Source organism: Ovis aries, chromosome 13 (genome assembly GCF_016772045.2).
Source record: "Ovis aries strain OAR_USU_Benz2616 breed Rambouillet chromosome 13, ARS-UI_Ramb_v3.0, whole genome shotgun sequence".
In the NCBI taxonomy this organism is placed as follows: Eukaryota; Metazoa; Chordata; class Mammalia; order Artiodactyla; family Bovidae; genus Ovis; species Ovis aries.
In genome coordinates this window covers 73,095,492-73,114,745 of record NC_056066.1, presented here as the reverse complement: position 1 = coordinate 73,114,745, position 19,254 = coordinate 73,095,492, and the positions used below count along the sequence as shown (strand labels likewise).

The window sequence follows — 19,254 nt, the reverse complement described above, 5'->3', positions numbered from 1 at the left end:
ATTTTTAAATTTTTTTCCCCAATATTGAGTTGTATGAGTTGTTTATCCATTTTGGATATTAACCCTTTGTCAGTCTTATTTTGTCCCGTTTCTGTCATTTGTCTTTTTGCTTTTTGATGGTTTCCTTTGCTGTGCAAAAGTTTTTTGTACGTTTGATTAGGTCCCATTTGTTTATTTTTGCTTTTATTTATTTTGCCTTGGGCAAGCGATCTATGAAAATATTGCTACTGTTTATGTCAGAGAATGTTTTGACTAAGTTCTTTTCTGGGAGTTTGATGATGCCATGTTTTAGGTGTTTAAACCATTTTGAGTTTACTTTTGTATATGCTGTGAGAGAGTGTTCTGATTGCATTGATTTACATGTGGCTTTTCTAACCACTTTTATTTTTTTATTTAAAAATTTTTAAAATTTATTTATTATTTTTATTTGTCTGTGCCAGGTCTTAGTTGGGGCATGTGGGATCCAGTTCCCCAACCAGGGATCCAGTTCAGGCCCCCTGCATTGGGAGAGTGGAGTCTTAGCCACTGGATCACTAGGGAAGTCCCAACTACTAATCCCTTTTAAAACCTTTATTTCTGAGGATCTGGAAGCAGAGGGCAGGTGGATGAGGAGGTAGGTAGGACACTCACAATGTAGGGTCAGCCCTCAAGGCTAGGGCTCAGAGATGGGGCAGATGAAAGAAAGAGCAAGACTGGAGGGAAGAAGCCATCATCCAAGAGCATCTGGTGGGACTTGAGCCACTTTAAGGAGGTGGACTTCCAGGACCCGGAGATGAATGAGGCACACGGTGACCCCAGGTTCTGTTTCTGGGCCTGTGAGTGGCGTTGGCCGGATCTGAACCACTGTGTCTCTTGCCCCGCAGGTGATCGTGTGGGGGAACTACGGGCGGATGGAACGGAAGCAGTTCATGGGCGTGGCCCGCGTGCTGCTGGAGGAGCTGGACTTGACCACCCTGGCCGTGGGCTGGTACAAGCTCTTCCCCACCTCCTCCATGGTGGACCCAGCCACAGGCCCCCTGCTCCGGCAGGCGTCCCAGCTGTCCCTCGAGAGCACCGTGGGGCCCTGCGGCGAGCGATCTTAGTGCCGGGGAGGGGGAGGGGCTTCCCGAGATGGTCCGGAGACCCAACCTGGGACCCCAGGCCCCGGGGTATATTGAACAGAGGAGGCCGGGGTTCTCCCCCACCCAGTGGGGAAGCTGAATGGGGAGACTTGACCCCCCAGGGCCCCTCCTCACCCCTTTTTTGCCTCCTATTCCCCGAGACCTTCCCTCTCCCGATGGGATTGGCTGCACTTTTGACTTGGCCGGTTCTTGACCTGGTGGATGTGTCTGCAGTCCGGAGAAAGGAAAGATCGAGGCGGCAGAGCACACCATCCTCCTGCCCCCGACTCTGTCCGACCGCACCCCCTTTTTGCCTCCTTGGAAGCTCGCTGCCCGGAGTCACGTCCAGAACCCAGCGGCCATCTCCATGGTGCCAATTACCAGCAAGTGTCTTTCCTGCGGCACCGGGTTCAGGCAGCTACTCCTGCCCCCCGAGCCTACGGGGCAGCTTTGCAAGGATCCGGCGCCAGCTCCGGGGGCCCCGCACCCCCGGCTTGAAGAGGAGCTCAGGCCTCCCTCCGCCTGCCCATGGAAGGAGCTCTGCTGCCTCCTGTTCGAGTACATCTGTCTGTCCCCTGCCTGTTTCTCTTTTGGCGGCTCTAGGACATGGGGTCCAGCAGGGACCAGGGGAAAGGAAAGGGGTGCCCAGGCCTGGCAGGGACCCCCAGGGCACCTGGCTCTGTGGGGTTGTAGGAAGCTAGTTTGCACACTGTGGGCGGGCTGGAAAGAACTCTGTTGGCTATGTTTCCACCGAGGAGCTGCAGGACCCTAAATTTCGAGAACCCCAGCCCCAGAGAGCTCACCAGTCTCTGAATTTGGGGGATGCCGGTTTAGAGAGGGAGTGTGAAGAAAGCTGGGATTGGGTGCCAAGGTGAGGGGTTCCCAGGTAGGAGAATCCCTCCTTGTTGGATGAGGTCAAAGGTCATCTTGTCTGGCCCTCTGCCTCCAGGCTAAGGGCCTGGGGAGGCACCCGAGCTCCCCAGTTTTAGTCTTTTTAAACAAACCATCCTGTACTAAGGGCAGAACCCACTGCTCCGGCCTCAGTGACCTTGGCTCAAGGAGAGAGAGAGTGAGGCCAGACAGGAGTGTGAGAAGGGGAAGATTCCTTCTTGAGCAGGCCTGGGGGCTGCCTTCCCGGCCCCACCTGGCCCGGTCCTCCCTGGAGCCTTTGGAAGCCCTTTTGCATGCGGGGAGGACACAGGCTGGCCCCTTTCTGTAGAAGCACATTTCTGCCACCTCCCCTGGGAGGCACCCAGCCACCCACTACCCACGCACACACTGCTCCCCCCCATCATTACCCAGTCCTGCTGTGTAGGACGTAGTCTTGGTTAGCCGAGTAGGCTTAGAGTGCCTGGCCCTGGGCCTGGTCTTAGCTTCACATAGAGTCCTTACAGAGGAGATGGAGAAAATTCCAGGAGGCAGCCTTCTCCCTGCTGGCCTGGCCTGGGTCCAAGCCTGGACCTGGTTCAGGGGAGGCTGGCCCCTCCTTCTCCTCCTCCTCCTCCTTTTCCTCCCCCTCCTCATGTAGGGTTGTAGCCAGAGCCGCCCATGACACTCAGATGTTCTGATTTATTACCCTTGGGACTGATTTTATTTAGGAAGCGCTCCTGATGATGTGGGCCTTGGCGGGGCCGGGGCTCCATCAAAGGAGGTGGTTTCCACTGAGGATTGCCCGGCTGTGTTCTGTCCCACCTTATCCCCACTCCCCCCCAACCACCACCCTTTTAGGCTGTGGACCAGGTGAGTCCTCCCACCTGGAACTCCCCCCACCCCTGGCCTATTCCCAGCCCTGGGCATCCTTCGAGGTTCTGGTTGAGTTATAGCGCCCCCCCTGCATAGGAATGGGGAGATGGAGGCGCCCCCTCCTTGGTCCAGGAGGCCTTCTGACCTTCCTGGAATCCTGGCGGCTGGAATCCCAAGGCTGGGGAGGAGGCAGCGGGGCTCAGAATCAGCCCCTCCCCTGTGCTTTTTTTTTTTTAACCAGTGTGATTTCTCTGCCGTTTGTTTATTACTCACCATTCGGAATATTTTGAGCCAGGAGAGCACCTTCTCTCTCCAGCTGTCATTGCTCTGGTAGTTCAGGGGTAGCATTTCAAAGCCGGGGTGGGGCCTGGCTGTCCCAACCTGAGGACAGGGGGGCACAGCCTTGCTCCCCAACCTGAGCCCGCCCTGTTCGGGGGTGGGTCTGCACAGCCTTTATAAAGAGAGAAGGCGCTCCAAAGCAATAACATCCTGAGGGTGGTCACCGAGGGCCCCCCTCAATGACTTTGTGTTTGTTCTGTGGTTTCTCAGCTCACCTCCCGGAGGGGTGGGGTGGCACGGGGGCTGGAGCCCTCTTTCTTTGTATCATCGTTGTGAGCACATGGCCGCCTTCCAAGGGGCTCCGACCATTGGGCATGGGACCCCCCATCTGTCCTCACCCAGGAATGGGGGCTTGGGGAGGGAGTGGCTGTTCTCATCATTAGCTTTGGGGAACCTTCCAGCCCGCTCCTGTCTGGTCTTTTGTCAGCTCAAACTCCCCTATTTGGAGAGAAGCTGAGAGGGTGGCACTGGGGGAATTAGGGGTGTGAGGAGCCTGGGGGTCTATAGGGGACGATTCCTTTTTCAGTCTCTGGGCCAAAGGTCGAATGCCGGGGTACGGTGGGAGGGAGTCATTTCCACTTTCCTTCTCCAGAATCTGCCTGTCACACTAAAGGGAAAGGAGCTTTGAAATGATTTCCATCTTAACAAAGAGATCACAGGCCCCTGGGGTCACCTGTGAGTTCACGACACTGGCAATCTGGGCCTCCTCAACCCCCAGAGGCTGAGCTGGAGCCACAGCAGGACCAAGTGGGGCCACCATCTCCCCCCCTACCCTGCAATATTTCCTCTGCCCTTCTCTCCGTGGCCTTCTCCCACGGGCCTTGAAAAAGATGGGCCGCGCCGATTATAGTCCCATCTGAGAGGGCAGGAAACCAAAGCTCAGAATCAGTAAGTGGCTTGCCCAAGACAAGACCCCTCAGCAATGAGGCCAGAACAGAAGCAGCTCTGTCCATCCTCCTCCGTGGGACAGCATAACGTTGCTCCAGGGCACATGCCATAATAACGATCTGTGACCTTTAGACCCTGGACCACCCCGCCTGCTTGCTTGCATCTCAATGGGCCAGTGACTTTTCTGGGCCTTGGGTTGGGGGGAAGGGTTGCCATAGAGACCTTGCTCTCCTGGGTGGGGGGTGGGGGGGTCTGCCCTGATTGACAGGAGGCTGTGCAGGCTGTGGTCCTAGTCTTGATGCTAACTGGGGACTCCCCCCAAGGGACCACCCTGAGGGAGGCCAGACACCACTTCCTGGGGCTGTGTGGGGGTGAGGGGGGCGGTGGTACACCTCACCTTAAGGCATTCCCCCCCAAACCTTCAGATGGAATAACATGGGAACTTCTCGGAGTGCTTTTCGGTGTACCCTCACAAGAGCTCCCAGCAGTCGGTGGAGGCCTGGATGAGTTATCAGCCCCATTTTACAGAAGAAGCTGAGGCCCGGGGAGGGAAGGTGCTCACTAAGGTCCCACTGGGAGTTGGTGGCTGAGCCCAGGGGAGAACTCAGTTCTCCAGCGGTTCAGAGCTCTTTTCTTCAAATTGGGGCAAAGCACAGTTGAGGTCATGCACTTGACTAGCTGATCCACCGTCCAGCTCCTTACATCTGGAGCTCATGGGCACATCGCAGCGTTGAGAGGCACCACTGAGCCCCGCTGCCCTTGGAGCACAGCTGTTGCATGAGGCAAGGCCACCTGCATTTATTTATTGAGCAGCAGCCCTGTGCCAGACCCAGGGGACGGGGTACCCCGACTCCATCACCCACTGTCCTGCAGTAACTCGTCTAGGCTCCAGGAGGCTCCAAGTCTTATAGCAGCACCTCTGAGTGGACGGAAAGCTTTCATGTCCATGAGCTCATCTGACTCACAAACCCCGCCCAGGAGGTGCTGACCATGCCCGTTTGACTCATAGTTTCTGTGAGGGCAAAGTGGAGACGAACCCAGGGCCTCGGACATCATCTCTGAGCCCTTTCACCGCACCACTGCCTCCTGAGGGGGTGGCAGGAAGGCAGACCCCTGGTCCTCAGGCCCGCTCTCCACTCACCTTTCCCCCTCTTCCCTCTCCAGGAGCAGGAGCCCCTCAGGCTTTGGGGGAGGGAGGGTTTCTGGGGCCCCTGGGTTGGAGCAGGTCACGTTGCATTGTGTTCATGACCATGTAGCTCATGTTGAAAATTAAAGTTTTTGGCTTTTCTAACCCAGCTTGCTCTGTTTTGTGTTGACGCAGTTCCCTCTGGGATGCTGAGGGCCGTTGATTTTAATGACCTGAATGCTGTGGGGTGTCAGCTTTCTTAGTGTCCATTTATAGGTCTGGGGCCCATCCCAGCACCACTTCCAGAGGTGCACAGGAGGGAACAGGATACTGGGTGAACTCATTTTACAGATGTGGAAACTAAGGCCCAGGGAGGGGATGAGAATTCCCTGAAGTCCCATTGTGGGTGATTGGCAATAACCAGACCTCACAGTTCTCAGAAGAGACTGTGGCCCAGGGACTGCCTTGGCAGTCCAGTGGTTGACTCCACACTTACAGAGTAAAGATTTGATCCCTAGTCAGGGAACTGAGATCCCACATACTGTGCACAGCGGCCAGGGTTGGGGGTGGGCGGGAAGAGTGGTTCGGGTAGTCCCAGTGACATGGTGAGTGTCAGTAAGACCCCCTCCCCCATCCGAAACGGGCTGGCCAAGGACAAAGAACATGAGATTCGGGGCTGGGGCCAGTTCCACTCTACAGCCAAGTAAGAATGCGTGGTCTTTAAATGGTGCACAGTTTGCCCAGTGGTCCCCGCTGGATGGTGAATGTTTCTCTTCGGTCCGTCTGATCCCCGTGCTTCTCATAGTGGGAGCAGCTGGCCTCACTGGTTAGGATTCCAGTGTGGGAAGTCGCGCATCGCCCCCACAACGCGGAAAACCCACGTCACACAACAGAAAAACGGGCCTGTGGAGAATGCGTGTGGCCACGCCTTCCTAGAACAATTGGGGCCACAGGGCACTTGCACCTATGGGGCAACTTAAAGAGTCGTGCTTTTGCTTATGATGCGACTTTTAATGTCTTTTTGGAGAGGAGAGCGGGGCTCGCGCCACAGAAGGGAGTGAGAAACTGCTCGTGGCAGAGGACGGTATTGAGGCCACGGCCCCTCAGCCCTTCTCCAAGCTCTGGGGAGGGTGCGCGGACAGGCGAATCCAGACCTTCAGGTTCTAGGATCGACCCCCTGGACGAGTCCTGTGGGACGAGTCCCGTGATTTCTGGGGCCCATCCCAGGACCACTTCCAGAGATGCACAGGTGGGAAGGGCTATCAGATGGACTTCCGCCGGGCCGGGGGCCTGCCGGGTCTGCCGCCGCCCCCAGCCCCGGGGCTGGCGGGGGGCGAGAAGCCGGGATTGTCGCGGGCGCACAGCTCCAGCCGGTGGAGGCGGCAGGAGATGGAGAGGAGGCCGGCGCGGTGCGCGGGCCCTCGGCTCTCGGGCGCCCCCGGGCGGAGCGGGCGGGCAGCGCGCTCAGGCGCGTCCGCGCCGGCCGCCAGGAAGCGCAGGACCACGAGGTTGAGGAAGGCGCCGATGACTGTGAGCCCCAGGAGGATGTACAGGAAGCTGAAGGCCACGTAGGGCGGCTTTCTCTGCAGCGCCTCGTCGTTCTGCAGCGCCACAAAGTCGCCGAAGCCGATGGTGGTGAGCGTGATGAAGCAGTAGTAGTAGGCGTGGAAGAAGGTCCAGCCCTCGAAGTGCGCGAAGGCGGCGGCCCCGAGGGCCAGGGTGCCCGCGCACACCAGCAGCCCAGCCACCACCATGTTCTCGGGGGACACGCGCGGCCGCCGCAGGCCCAGGCAGCGCTTGGCCGCCAGCAGGAGGCGCCGCACCAGCGCGTTCAGCCGCTCGCCGAGGCTCTGGAAGGTGACCAGGGTCAGGGGGATGCCCAGGAGCGCGTAGAACATGCAGAAGACCTTGCCCGAGTCCGTGCCCGGCGCGGCGTGGCCGTACCCTGGAGGAGGAAGGAAGGGGAAGGCTGACGAGTGGCCGTCTCCTCACACACAGGCCTTCTTCCCGCCGGGTCTCTCTCCCCATCCTCCAGAGCCCGCAGAGCATGTTGAAATGCTGGTTCGAACTAGGTCATTCCCTCGGCTTTAGAAACCTTGTGTGGCTACCCATAATCGGCCCAAGTTGTAAACAACCTAAAATATCCCTCTCCTGGGGGAATGGATAAACAACCTGTGGTACATCCATACAACGGACTAATTCTTTTCAGCCACAGGAAGGAAGGAGCTGCTATTTCCTCAGCAACAGAGGATGGGTCTCAAATGTTTTATGCTGAGTGAAAGGAGCCAAGCTCAAAAAGCTACATATTGCTGGGTTCCATTTAAATGACATTCTGTAGGATAACTGCCAAAACTTCTGTGGCAAAACTGTAGGATGAGTGAACAGACCTGTGGTTGCCAGTCCTTGCAGCTGGGAGAAGCGAGTTAACTAACTACAAACAGGCACGATGGAATTTGGGGAGTGGTAGAGACTTTCTGCCTTGAAATCATGACTGCAGTTACACGACAGGTTTTCATTTGGCAAAACCTGCACAGGTGTGCACTGAAAAAGAATGAATTTGAATGTCTGTAAATTGTGCCCTTGATAGAAAAAAAAAAAAACTGTTGTGGCTCCCCAGTGTCCACAGGGTACAGTCCGCGCTCGCAGGCAACGCCATGAGCTGAGCCCTCTCCCCCTCCAGCCTCACATGCTGTTTCCTCGCCGCCCTGTCCTTTTCTCATGGTTCCCCTCCCCTCAGTGGTCTTTTCCCCCTGCTCACATCCACGTCGCCTTTCCCAGTTCCTGCGCCAAGCCAGCTCTCATGAAACACCTGTTCAGTCTGGTGGAGTCCCTCACTGAGTCCCCTGAACTGTGTGGGGAATGCAAACATGAGTGGGCTTCCTGGAGTCTCGGCACACAGAACAATCATTGTGGGGTTAGTGGATGTGTATCTCTTCCAGGACCCAAGGTCCTGGCAAGTGAAAGCTTTCATGGTATTCTCAAAGGACCCCATAACCCAGGAAAAGTCAGGTGTCCCTTCCCCAATAGAATATGCCTCTTCTAGCAAATTGGCCCCATCTGCCAAACGATAAATACACCTTTGGCCTGTGCTGTTCCGCAGTGAGGAAAGTAGTCCTCTAAAAGACACACACGTGCAAAGTGATGTGTGCATGTGAGTTGTCGTTGCCACAGTGTTGGTGATAGGAAAAATAAGAAACAGCTTAAATGTTCATCAAAAAGAGCCTGGTGAAGCCAGGCATGGTGCCATCCAACAAAGGTTGTGGTTCCAACTGAGGGTGATTTAGCACCTGAGGGGACAATTGGCAATGTCTGGAGACAGGTTCGGTTGTTATACCTGGGAGGTGGTGGGATGCTGCTGGCATCTGGTGGGTAAAGGCCAGGGTCCTGTTCAACATTCCTTGATGCATAGGACAGTCCCCACAATCAGAATTTGTCATGTCCAACTGTTGGGGTCCATTGACGGTAGCCCACCAGGCTCCTCTGTCCATGGAATTCTCCAGGCAAGAATACTGGAGTAGGTTGCCACTTCCTTCTCCAGGGGATCTTCCCGACCCAGGGATCAAACCTGCGACTCCTGCATTGGCAGGTGAATTCTTTACCACTGAGTTACCAAGGAAGCCCACCAGAATAGCCAGTCCAAAATGTCAGCAGTGCCAAAGTGGAGGAGCCCTGCTTATCAGCCATGAAAAAGAGGACACAGTTCTTCAGGGACTGATGTAAAGAAATCACCAAAATATACGAAGTGAAAAAAGCAAGAAACAAAAAGGCATGTATAACATAATGTCTCTATCACATATAAAAGTGAAAGCTCAGTCGTGTCTGACTCTTTTGCAACCCCATGGACTCTATACAGTCCATGGAATTTCCCAGGCCAGAATCCTGGAGTGGGTAGCCTTTCCCTTCTCCAGGAGATCTTCCCAGCCCAGGGATCGAACCCAGGTCTCCCGCATTGCAGGCAGATTCTTTACCAGCTGAACCACCAGGGAAACCCAAGAGTACTGGAGTGGGCAACCTATCCCTTCTCCAGCGGCTCTTCCTGATCCAGGAATCAAACTGGGGTCTCCTGCATTGCAGGTAGATTCTTTACCGACTGAGCTACCTATGTGTGTTATAAAGGAATATACAGGCAGAGAAGATACTTGGAGTTCAGTTCAGTTCAGTCGCTCAGTCGTGTCCGACTCTTTGCGACCCCATGAATCGCAGCACGCCAGGCCTCCCTGTCCATCACCATCTCCTGGAAGGATACTGAAAAAACAGATAACTGCATTTGATCCAGAGAAAGGAATTTATAGGTTGACAGATGCGGAGAAAGGGAGACTTCCTTTTCATCCTATACCTTTTATACCGTGTGAAGTGTGTGCATATATAACATTTGAAATGTCAACACTGGATACATATATTATATTTAAAGATCTATGACTCCACGTTCATGGCCCTACGTCACGGCCCTATCAGTCTGCCTCTATCTATTTGCGGGGCAGGGACTCTGCTGCCACTAAACTGTGAGGCCCTTGAGGCCAGAGTCCAATCTAGTCATTTCTCATGTCCCTGATCACCAATGTCCTGCACAAAGAGCTCAATAAAAGTTTAATAATCAGTAATAATAATACTCAAACCAGATTGAAGGAGGTACAGAGTGTGAGACAGAGGAGCGTCTTTAGGAATAAAAGGCCAGGCAGTGCTGTTTCCAGCCATTTGTCTGGTTTCGACAGAGAGGAAAATGAATAATGATAATAACTAAGCATGCTAGGTACTCTACATGGATTATTTTATTTAATCGTCTCAATGACTGTATGAGATTACTATCCCCATCTTAAAGATAAGGAAACTAGGCTCAGAGGGAGAAAGCTGCCCAGAGGTCACAGAATTGAGCTATTAACCACTATCCTCCATAGCTTCTCAGTGGCTCTTTTCTGTTCCTGTGGAGCTCAACCCCTGGGTTCTGTCGCCTGGCTCTGCAAGGCTAGCTTCTGCAGCCTGGACCACACAACCATACTGGCGCCCTCAGGTGGCCAAAAGCGGTAAAACGGCTATTTCCTCAGTCTCTCCACACCCTGGTCCCTACTCCCTCCCCATCCCAGGTGCAGGTCAGAGGCGAGCAGTCAGAAGAGGAGGCCACATCCAGCTGGGAGGCCTCCAAAATGTGGGGGAGGGCAGAGGAGGTGGACAGGGTCCCACACCACTGGCTGCAGTGACAGGGAGGGTCTTAGGCTGAGCCAAGAGAGAGAAGCAGGGGTGCCCAGGCTGACAGGAGGGGTCAAAAGGGCTGAATAGGAGCTGGGACCACAGTTGGCAAATAATGAATTGTCATTATTGCTAATTAACAGTCCCTACTTAGCCTCAGGACTTGTACTATGCATTTTACCTGCTTGACCACACTTAAACCTGGCAATCACTCAGTAAGATAGCAACATATGCACTTGGTAGTTGAGGAAACCAGGGCTCAGAGAGGTACAATCAATTGCCAGAGAAGGCAGAAGGCAACAGAGATGAAAACCAGAACTCTGGCCTATGTAATTTCGGAATGCAGGCTTTCAACTCCACCGCTAAAGCCACAAACTCACACTGACTTGCAAGAGCATTATGGAAGAACTTTCTCTGCAGCACTGGTTTCCTGGGTGGTGGTCCAGGCCCAAAGAGACACTGGGACCTCCACAGCCAGCCTGGGGGAGTGGCTGGAGCCCCGAGAGCCTGCTCCCCTCCTTTTCTGCTTCCCCAGGCTTGGGCTCCGCAGGAGTCGGTAGCCATGGCAACGGTTGGCGGTCCAGATGCTGCAGAGAAAGTGCTCTGAATCCCCGAGGGTGAGGTCCAAAGCTGGTGGTAATCAGTCATTCCTTTAACAAATATTTATTGAGTGTCTACTACAGGCTAGGCACTGGCCATATTGCAGGGACTAAGACAGATTAGGCGCCCATTCTCTTTTTTGTTATAACACAAAAATCAATCTCCCCCCCAACCCCCACACACACACCTTTTTTTTAGTGCTTTCTACTTGTCAGGCCCTGTGCTAAAACTTTCTACATATATTATCTCCTTAATGAAAACTGTCTCACTACAGCCTTAAGATAGGGCAAGTAAGCAACTCCAGCCACTTGGGCTTCCGACTCCACTTTATCAGTCTCCCAGCCCCTGCCACTGCCTCTTGGCAAAGGGGACCTACTGGCTCCTCGCAGCCGGGCCTGCTTGGAAACCACAGAGCGCACACGACAGAGGGAAGCAAGTGAGGCTCGGCGAGCTTAAATGACTGCTCCAAAGTCACCCCGCCTGGCAGAGGCAGAGGTGGGACTGAAACCCCGGGACGCCGCGGGCGCCTGGAGATGGAGCGAGCGCCGAGGAGAGGCTCTGGGGGCCGCTCACCGATGGTGGTGATGACGGTGATGGCGAAGTAGAAGGAGCCGGCGAACTTCCACTGGCGGCCGGCGCGGTGCGGCTCGGCTTGCAGCGCCAGGCGCTCCAGCTCGCGGTAGTCCTCGGCCGAGAAGCCGTACTTCCTGCGCAACTCGCTCCGCTTCTGGGCCAGCAGCCGCTTGCGGCCGCTCTCCGCCTCGGACTCGAGCGCGTCGAAGACCGCGGCGCCCACCAGCAGGTAGGAGACGATGCACAGGACCAGCGCGGCGGTGCGCGCGCTCTGCTCCCTCATCGCCGAGCCCCAGGCCCCGCTCCCCGGCCCCGCGCCGCGCTCGCCGCCGCCCCGTCCATGCGCCCCGACGGTCGCCCCGCGCCGCCCTCGCGGCAGGAGTCGGGGCTGCGGGCGGCTGGGGTGTGGCACCCCGGGGCGGCGCCTCGGCGGGGCGGGGCGAGGGGGCGACAAGGGCCCGGAGGGCTCCTGCAGCTGCCGCCTGCCTGCGCCTCCCCTGCCTTGGTTTCCCCGGCGGCGCCCCGGGGCTGTAGCCTCTGCAGGTCACGACAGCGGGACCGAAGCGCCCAAAGCCCAGCTCTGCAGGCGCCCTGTCTGCACCGCCCTCCTCGTCCTGTGACCTGGGGCTAGTCATTCATTCCTTCGTTCGTCTGTCATCCAGCAAATATTTACCAAGCACCTGCTGGGACACACAATCTATTACATTCCTGGTATGAATAGAGCTGATATCCTAGGATAGAGGGTTGGATGAAAAACAAACAAAAAGAGAATTTAAGAAAAGTGTAAGGGTCTTCTCTGGCGGTCCAGCGGTTAAGACTCCGCGCCTCCACTGCCAGGGGCGCGGGTTGGATCCCTGGTCGGGGAACTAAGATTCCTACAGGCCCATGGCACAGCCAAAAAAAAAAAAAAAAGCGTGAGAAGGAAAACGTCCTGTCTTGCAAGGCGGGCGGAGGGTGGGAGCTGAAGGGGCACTTACAGCTGAGCTGGTGGGAGAAAGCATCCCCGGGAGCGACTGGCAGCATGTGTGGGCCTTTCAAGCAGAGAAGCCAGTGTGTCTGGAGTCACAGAAATTGGGGTGGTGGGGGGTCAGGGTGGGGCTGGGGATACAGACCCTCTGAAAAGTTCCCTGGTGGCTCAAACGGTAAAGAGTCTGCCTGCAGTGCGGGAGACCTGGGTTCGATCCCTGTGTCAGGAAGATCCCCTGGAGAAGGAAATGGCAACCCACTCCGGTACTCTTGCCTGGAGAATCCCATGGATGGAAGAGCCTGGGGAGCTACAGTCCATGGGGTGGCAAAGAGCAGACACAACTGAGTGACTTGACTTCACTTTTTCAGTGCAATAGAAAACCCTGGAAAGGCTGTAGGCAGGAAAACGAACACCAGTGATCTAACTGACCTTTTTTTTTTTTTTTTTTTAAGAGCATTCTGCTTATCTTTCGGGAGAGAGATGGTGGCCCAGAGTGAAGGCTAGTTAGGAGACTCTTGTCCTCCAAATGTGTGCTGAGGGTGCGATGGAGATGGAGACGAGTGGGTGGGTCTGAAATGCTTCGGAGGTGGAGCCAGGCACACTCGGCCAGCCGCATGCTTACATGACGATGGAGTGAGGGCAGAGGTGACCTGTGTCCCATCCAGGCCTGGTCCATAAACCTGCCCCACATGTCAGGCCCCCACCGTTCTTCCCCAACCACAGACGATTCGGACGCCAACCAGCCCATCCTAAAGGAAATAAACTCAATATTCATTGGAAGGACTGAGGCTGAGGCTGATGCTCCAATACTTTGGGCCCCTGATGCAAAGAGCCAACTCATTGGAAAAAAACCCTGATGCTGAGAAAGATGAAGGCCGGAGGAGAAACGGGCGACAGAGAATGAGGTGGTTGGATGGCATCACCGACTCAATGGACATGAGTTTGAGCAAATTCCAGGAGATGGTGAAGGACAGGGAAGCCTGGTGTGCTGCAGTCCATGGGGTCACAAAGACTAAACAAGTCTTTAGACGAGGACAGAGCCACAGGGTGGGAGGAGCTGGGGAGACACACTGCAAAGGATCCCCCAAAGGAACACCTATTCTGAACTTCAATGGCATTAAGCCCCTGACATCTGGAGTCCATCTGTAACTGTAGCTAGTATTACCCAGATGCACAGAGCAAAGGACATGTTGGTGGGTTAGATGTGGAGGGTGAAGAGGAGGACTTAAGGATGATCCCAGGGTCGCTGGCCTGAACAGCTGGGCACTTGGGGTGCCTTCCATTGGCAGCACTCCGTGAGGAATCTACCCCTCCCCACCGGCACCAACATGACGCTCATGTCAGAGTCCTAGGTGGGCCGGCATGGATGGGCAGAGTCCTGGGCAGCCTCTCCTGCAGCTGTCTGGACCCCCACCCTCCCAGCTCTCTGCTGCAGCTTAAAAAAAAAAATCATTTATTTCTTTGGCTTCGATGGGTCTTAGCTGTAGCACACAGGATTTCGGTCTTCTCATGGGATCTTGGGTCTCCCTTGTGGCACGTGGGATCTTTAGTTGCGCCATGCAAACTCTTAGTTGTGGCACGTGGGATCTAGTTCCCTGACCAGGATCGAACCCTGGGCCCCTGCACTGGGGAGCCCAGAGTCTTAACCCCTGGACCACCAGGGAAGTCCCTCTGCTGTGTCTGACATGCATCGCTTGTCCCCTGTGATCACTCCAGCCCCTCTCCCTGCTGCCCCTTTGCTTTTTTTTTTTTCTCCGACTACATTTAACTTTCAGTTCCTTCTGCAACCCTCTGCTTTGCTTAGAACAGCCTTCTCCCCAGCACACTCAACAGCCTGCGAGGCATTACTGAATGCCTGCGAGGAGTACGGCATTGGTAGAAGCACTTTACATGTATTAAGGCATTTAATCCTCACAACTTTATGTAGCAGAGGCAGCTGGCTGACACTCTGCTTGTCCTGTACCCCTGCCTTAATTACGTCTTCCCTGACTCCTCAGGTTTCCCTCCTCTGGGCTCCTCGGAGGCTTCCCGGCTCCTGCCATCTTGCATTCCTCCCACTGAGTTCCCTGTGTGTGTCCCCCTGAGGACAGGGATCCCATCTTGGTCGCCAGTCTGCCCCCAGCACCCAGATGTGGCACAGAGCACATATCCAGGGACTGTGGACAAACAAGCAGCAGAAGCTCAGGGCGGGGACTCTGCACCCCCGGTGCCCGCGGTCATGTCCTACTTTTGCTTACCAGTTGTGTGAACTTGGGGTGCTTCAGTCTCCCTAGTTTCTGGGGGGTTAGAAAAGCTCCAGTCTTAGAAGATGCTGTGGTCAGCAGAGTAATGCTCCCCACCAAAGATGCCTAGCCATGCTGTCTCTTCAGTCGTATCCGACTCTTTGCAAGGCTATAGACTGTACCCCGCCAGGCTCTTCTGTCCATGGGATTCTCCAGGCATGAACACTGGAGTGGGTTCCCATGCCCTCCTCCAGGGGATCTTCCCGACCCAGGGATTGAACCCACATATCTTACGTCTCCTGCATTGGCACTGGGGTTCTTTACCACTAGTGCCACCTGGGGACCCCACCCCCACCCCGCCCCGCAGAAAGATGTCCACGTCCTATCCCTGTGAATATGTTAGGTCATATGGCAAAGGGGAATTGAGGTTGCGAATCAGCTCACCTTGAGATGGGCAATCATCCTGATACTCTGGGGGGGCCCAGTGTGATCAAGGGTCCTCAGAGCTGGAAGAGGGAGGTGGAAGACAGGGAACCAAGGTGAGAAGGACTCGGCCTGATGTGTCTGGATTTGAAGATGGGAAAAGAGAGCCACATGCCAAGGACAGCAGGCTGCTTCTAGAATCTAGAAAAGGCGAGGAAACAAATTCCTTTCTAGAGTCTCCAGAGAGGAACACAGTGTTGCCAGTGTCTTGATTTTAGCCCAGTGTGACCTGTGTAGACCACCATCCCACAGAACTGGGAGGTAATACAGTTGTGTGTTCATGCCGCTTTGCTGTTATTTAATCGCTCAGTCATGTCCGACTCTTTTGCTGCCCCTTGGAGTGTAGCCCACCGGGCTCCTCTGTCCGTGAGATTTCCTAGGCAAGAATACTGGAGTGGGTTTCCATTTCCTCCTCCAGGGAACCTTCCCGACCCAGGGATCCAACTCATCTCCTGCACTGGCAGGCGGATCCTTTACCACTGAGCCACTTGGGAAGCCCCCTCGAGGCCCTAAGTGTGTGATCATTTGTTATGGCAGCAACAGCGCAGTAGTACAGCAGTTGCAAGGGTTAAACCAGCCGCTAGACGTGCCGCCTGAGAGCAGCGCCTGGCCTGCGGACCCACATAGCGATGCTGCCTGTGTTGCAAGCATCACAACAGAGCAAAGGCCCAGGTCTGCACAAGGCTAGACTCAGCTCCTGCCCTGGCTCAGCTCTCAGGCAGAACTGGGGTCCAGTGCTTAGGAGAGGGGCCTTGGACCCCCCCCTCTTCTCCTGAGAAGCTGGAGGCGCCAGCTCAGTGGCCCAGAAGCGAGGGAGCTTGTGCTGCTGTCTCAGCCTTATTTTTGCTGATGACATCAGTAAGTTTGATTTTCGGATTCCTGCTCAGACTTCAGAGGATCAGAAACCTGGCTACAGTCTCAGACTGGGGTGGGTGGGGCACCAAGGACCTATAGCCGGAGAAGGGCCTGAGAAGAGCTTGTGGGGACAGCGTGGGGGTAGAGGAATGGTTGCTCTTAGGAGAAGGGCCCGGTCCATCCTAGGGACAGTTAATGAGTCCTGCTCCTGGACACAGCTCAGATCAACAAGGTCTGGATTTAGATACTTCCTACCTGAGTATCTATGGATAGAAGACTTTCCCTTTTCTGTTCCTTGGTTTTCCCATCTGAAAAATGGGAGTAATGCCCACCTCCTAGGACCATGTCAAGCAGTATAAAAAAGACACTCATGTGTCCCTTTCCAGATGCTTAGTAGCCACTGTTCATCCATTTTTACGACTGTCTGCCTGCAGATGCCAAGAATTCTTTTTCCAGAAGCAGGGGCGAAACTAAGACTGTAGGAACACTGTCCGCACTAGGCACATTCACAGATGTTGCTAAGGGGGGGTCCTCACTTCCCAGGGCAGGAAGCCGGGGGCAGAGGTTGGGAGAGAAGAGACCCCACTTGCCAAGTCCTCAGAGCCGGGCAGCGGCTGAGTCAGGACTTGAACTCGGAGCTGTCTGGCCCCCAAGGTCACAGTCCTTCTGATACATGGTGCCGCCTTATCAGGAAAGAGGCTGGGGGCTTTATCACCCTCCGGTGGCCTCTCTGGACCTCACTTTCCCCATCTCAAAGCGGAATCTGGGGACGGGGGTTGCTGGGAGGCTGCCCGCCCCCACCCTTGTGACCATCTTATGAGAGGCAGCTGAGAAGTGCTTTGTCAAATGGGCCCTCTGGGGGGATGGGTATTATTGGGGCCACAGGGAGCTGTCTGGCCCTGCGAGGCAGGTGACTCTGCCCCGTACTTGGCATTTTCGGTTCAGCAGCTCTATTTTAAGCCAGAAGAGGTTAGAGTTTGTTATGTGTGTTTCTCAGCTTGGAGGGCCGTCAGCTGAGCAGTCACCAAAAACAGCAACACCCCATGGCACCCCCTGCGGCTCCTCCTCCCTCTGCCTCCCCCCTGCTTTTTCTTTTGGGAAGCTAAGCGGACCTAGTGATTTTCCTCCATCCCTCCAGGTTAGAGTTGCACCCGGGACCCATCAACGAGGCCTTGGATCTTCTTCCAGAGCTGCAAGATTGCCCACCTTGAGGACAATGAGAGAGGTGGCTCCAGTCCCCAGATGAGTCCTTGACGCCTTTCAAAGCACTTCTCATCCCTGATGAGTTAAGATCTTTCTGGAAGCTGTATGAGGCCTTGTCATTCCCACATCAGTGAGAGAAATGGGCATAGACAGAGAGAAAAGGCTGCTGTCTAAGGCAGCACGTGGTAGGACAGGAGTTAATAAAGAACACGAGCTTCCAGGCGAGTCAGATGTCAGTTTCTTCTTGGGCAAGTGACCATATCTTTCTGAGCCTTGGTTTCCTCATCTGTGATGTGGGGATAAAAGAATCTGCCTCAGGACTTCGCTGGTGGTCCAGTGACTAAGACTCCACTCCCCCCCTGCAACGCAGGGGGGCACAGCTTTGATTCCTGCTTAGGGAACCAAATCCTGCCTACTGCCACTGAGACCCAGCACAGTCAAATAAATAAGTAACAAATATAAACATTTAAAAAAAAACCATCTGCCTACCAGTGTTCCTGGGAGGATTCAATGAACGCATGAAGGGGTACTCAGCACAGATAAGGTGCCCAGCAAATGTTAGCACCCCCTCCACCCAATTAATTTCTTCTTTCTCTTTTCTACACTGGTTATTCCCTAGACCTACTGAGATCCTAAGGGATTGATTTTTATAGTTAGGATATAGTTCAGTAATTTTCTAGACGTTCAGAAGCCCTGAGCATTTTCCATGATAAGATCTCTGGTCTCTCTCCTAAAAGAGTGGATTATTTTGGCCTCAGGGGAGGATAGGTATCAGCTCCTTTGAGACGTCAGCTGTGGATTTTCTGTAACCTGAGCACTTCTTAGGGATATGGGCTGCAAGAAATTAAAAGCTGCAGCAGGCTAGCCACTGTGGTCCATTCCATGTGAGCACAACACTCTTGCCCCAGGCATAACGCATGCTCACATCTAGGAGGCCACTCCTGGCATCCTTGCTCCTTTCTGCTCTCTCTCTCTTAGAATGGTGTTTGGGGCTGAAAGCTGTATTTCCCCCAAAATTCATACATTGAAATCCTAACACGGGCTCCCCTGGTGGCTCAGTGGTAAAGGAATCCGCCTGCTGATGCAGGAGACACGGGTTCAATCGCTGGTCTGGGAAGATCCCACACGCTGCGCAGCGACTAAGCCCGTGGACCACAGTCACTGAGCCTGTGCTCTAGAGCCTGGGCACTGCAACTCCAAGGCTCATGCACCCCAGAGCCCATGCTCAGCATCCAGAGAAGACACTGCAATGGGAAGCCCTAGCACCGCGACTAGAGAGTCACCCCCGCAAGCTGTGAAGCTAGAGGAGAGCCCGCCCAGCAACGAAGACCCCGCACAGCCAATATGTATACACATATAAATTTAACAGAAAGTTTAAAAAGAGAACCCCAACCCCCCAATGTAATGGTATTAGGAGGTGAGGCTTTGGGGAGGTAATCAGGTTATGAGGGTGAAGCCCTTATGGATAGGATTAGTGCCCTCCGAGGAAGAGATATGAGAGAGCTTGCTTCTTTCCTCTGCTCTCTGCCAGGTGAGGATGCCATGGGAAGGTATCTGCCCTTGAGAAGGCAAAGAACAACCTCCCAGTAACTCCAACCAAATGGCCCCAAACACGTTAGGAATCCTCTGAGCAGCCCTGGTACATCCCAACAGCTAGAGACACGGTCATGCTCAGACGGCTGTCATAATACTGTCAATAATACTGTCGCCAGCCTGCGAACAATGGTGTCTCCCACACAGGTGTGGCTATGGGCTGATTAAACAGACATTAATAAAGAGAGCTTCCTTGCCTCACTGACTCTGTCAAAGACTGTAGTGTAAGACTTCGAGGATGAACTTATGGTTGGGGGGAAGGTTGGAGGGAAGGGAGAGTTAGGGAATTTGGGATGTATAGGTATGCACTGCTGCTGCTAAGTCACCTCAGTTGTGTCCGACTCTGTGCGACTCCATAGACAGCAGCCCACCAGGCTC

At 54.6% G+C, this 19,254-nt stretch overlaps 2 protein-coding genes across 3 annotated transcripts in view; one reads left to right on the top strand and one right to left on the bottom strand.

The window, feature by feature from the left end:
- Positions 1-5,361, top strand: part of RIMS4 (regulating synaptic membrane exocytosis 4) — a 71,498-nt gene extending 66,137 nt beyond the window's left edge. The window contains exon 6 of the mRNA XM_015099894.3: positions 864-5,361. Coding sequence (XP_014955380.2) covers positions 864-1,082 — 219 coding nt within the window. The 3' untranslated portion in view covers positions 1,083-5,361. The remainder of the gene's footprint in view (positions 1-863) is intronic.
- Positions 5,362-6,186: 825 nt separating this feature from the next.
- KCNK15 (potassium two pore domain channel subfamily K member 15) lies at positions 6,187-11,887 on the bottom strand. Of its 2 annotated transcripts, XM_060397808.1 has the most exons (3): positions 11,554-11,663; positions 8,531-9,441; positions 6,187-7,141 (listed from the first exon to the last, which is right to left on the bottom strand). In XM_060397808.1, the coding sequence occupies exons 2-3, from the start codon at positions 8,682-8,684 to the stop codon at positions 6,459-6,461; spliced, it is 837 nt and encodes a 278-aa protein (XP_060253791.1). In that variant the 5' UTR covers positions 8,685-9,441; positions 11,554-11,663; the 3' UTR covers positions 6,187-6,458. The 2 variants fall into 2 exon arrangements, with proteins under 2 accessions (XP_060253791.1, XP_014955381.2); XM_015099895.4 differs by lacking the exon at positions 8,531-9,441 and having other exon boundaries at positions 11,554-11,887.
- Between the last annotated feature and the right edge of the window lie 7,367 nt (positions 11,888-19,254).

Bases quoted from the DNA above. Each gene is read 5' to 3' on its own strand.
- KCNK15 (XM_015099895.4), bottom strand. From the start codon at position 11,836: ATGAGGGAGCAGAGCGCGCGCACCGCCGCGCTGGTCCTGTGCATCGTC. The intron at 7,142-11,553 runs GTGAGCGGCCCC...TTCCTCCTCCAG, and splicing joins CACCGTCATCACCACCATCG to GGTACGGCCACGCCGCGCCG.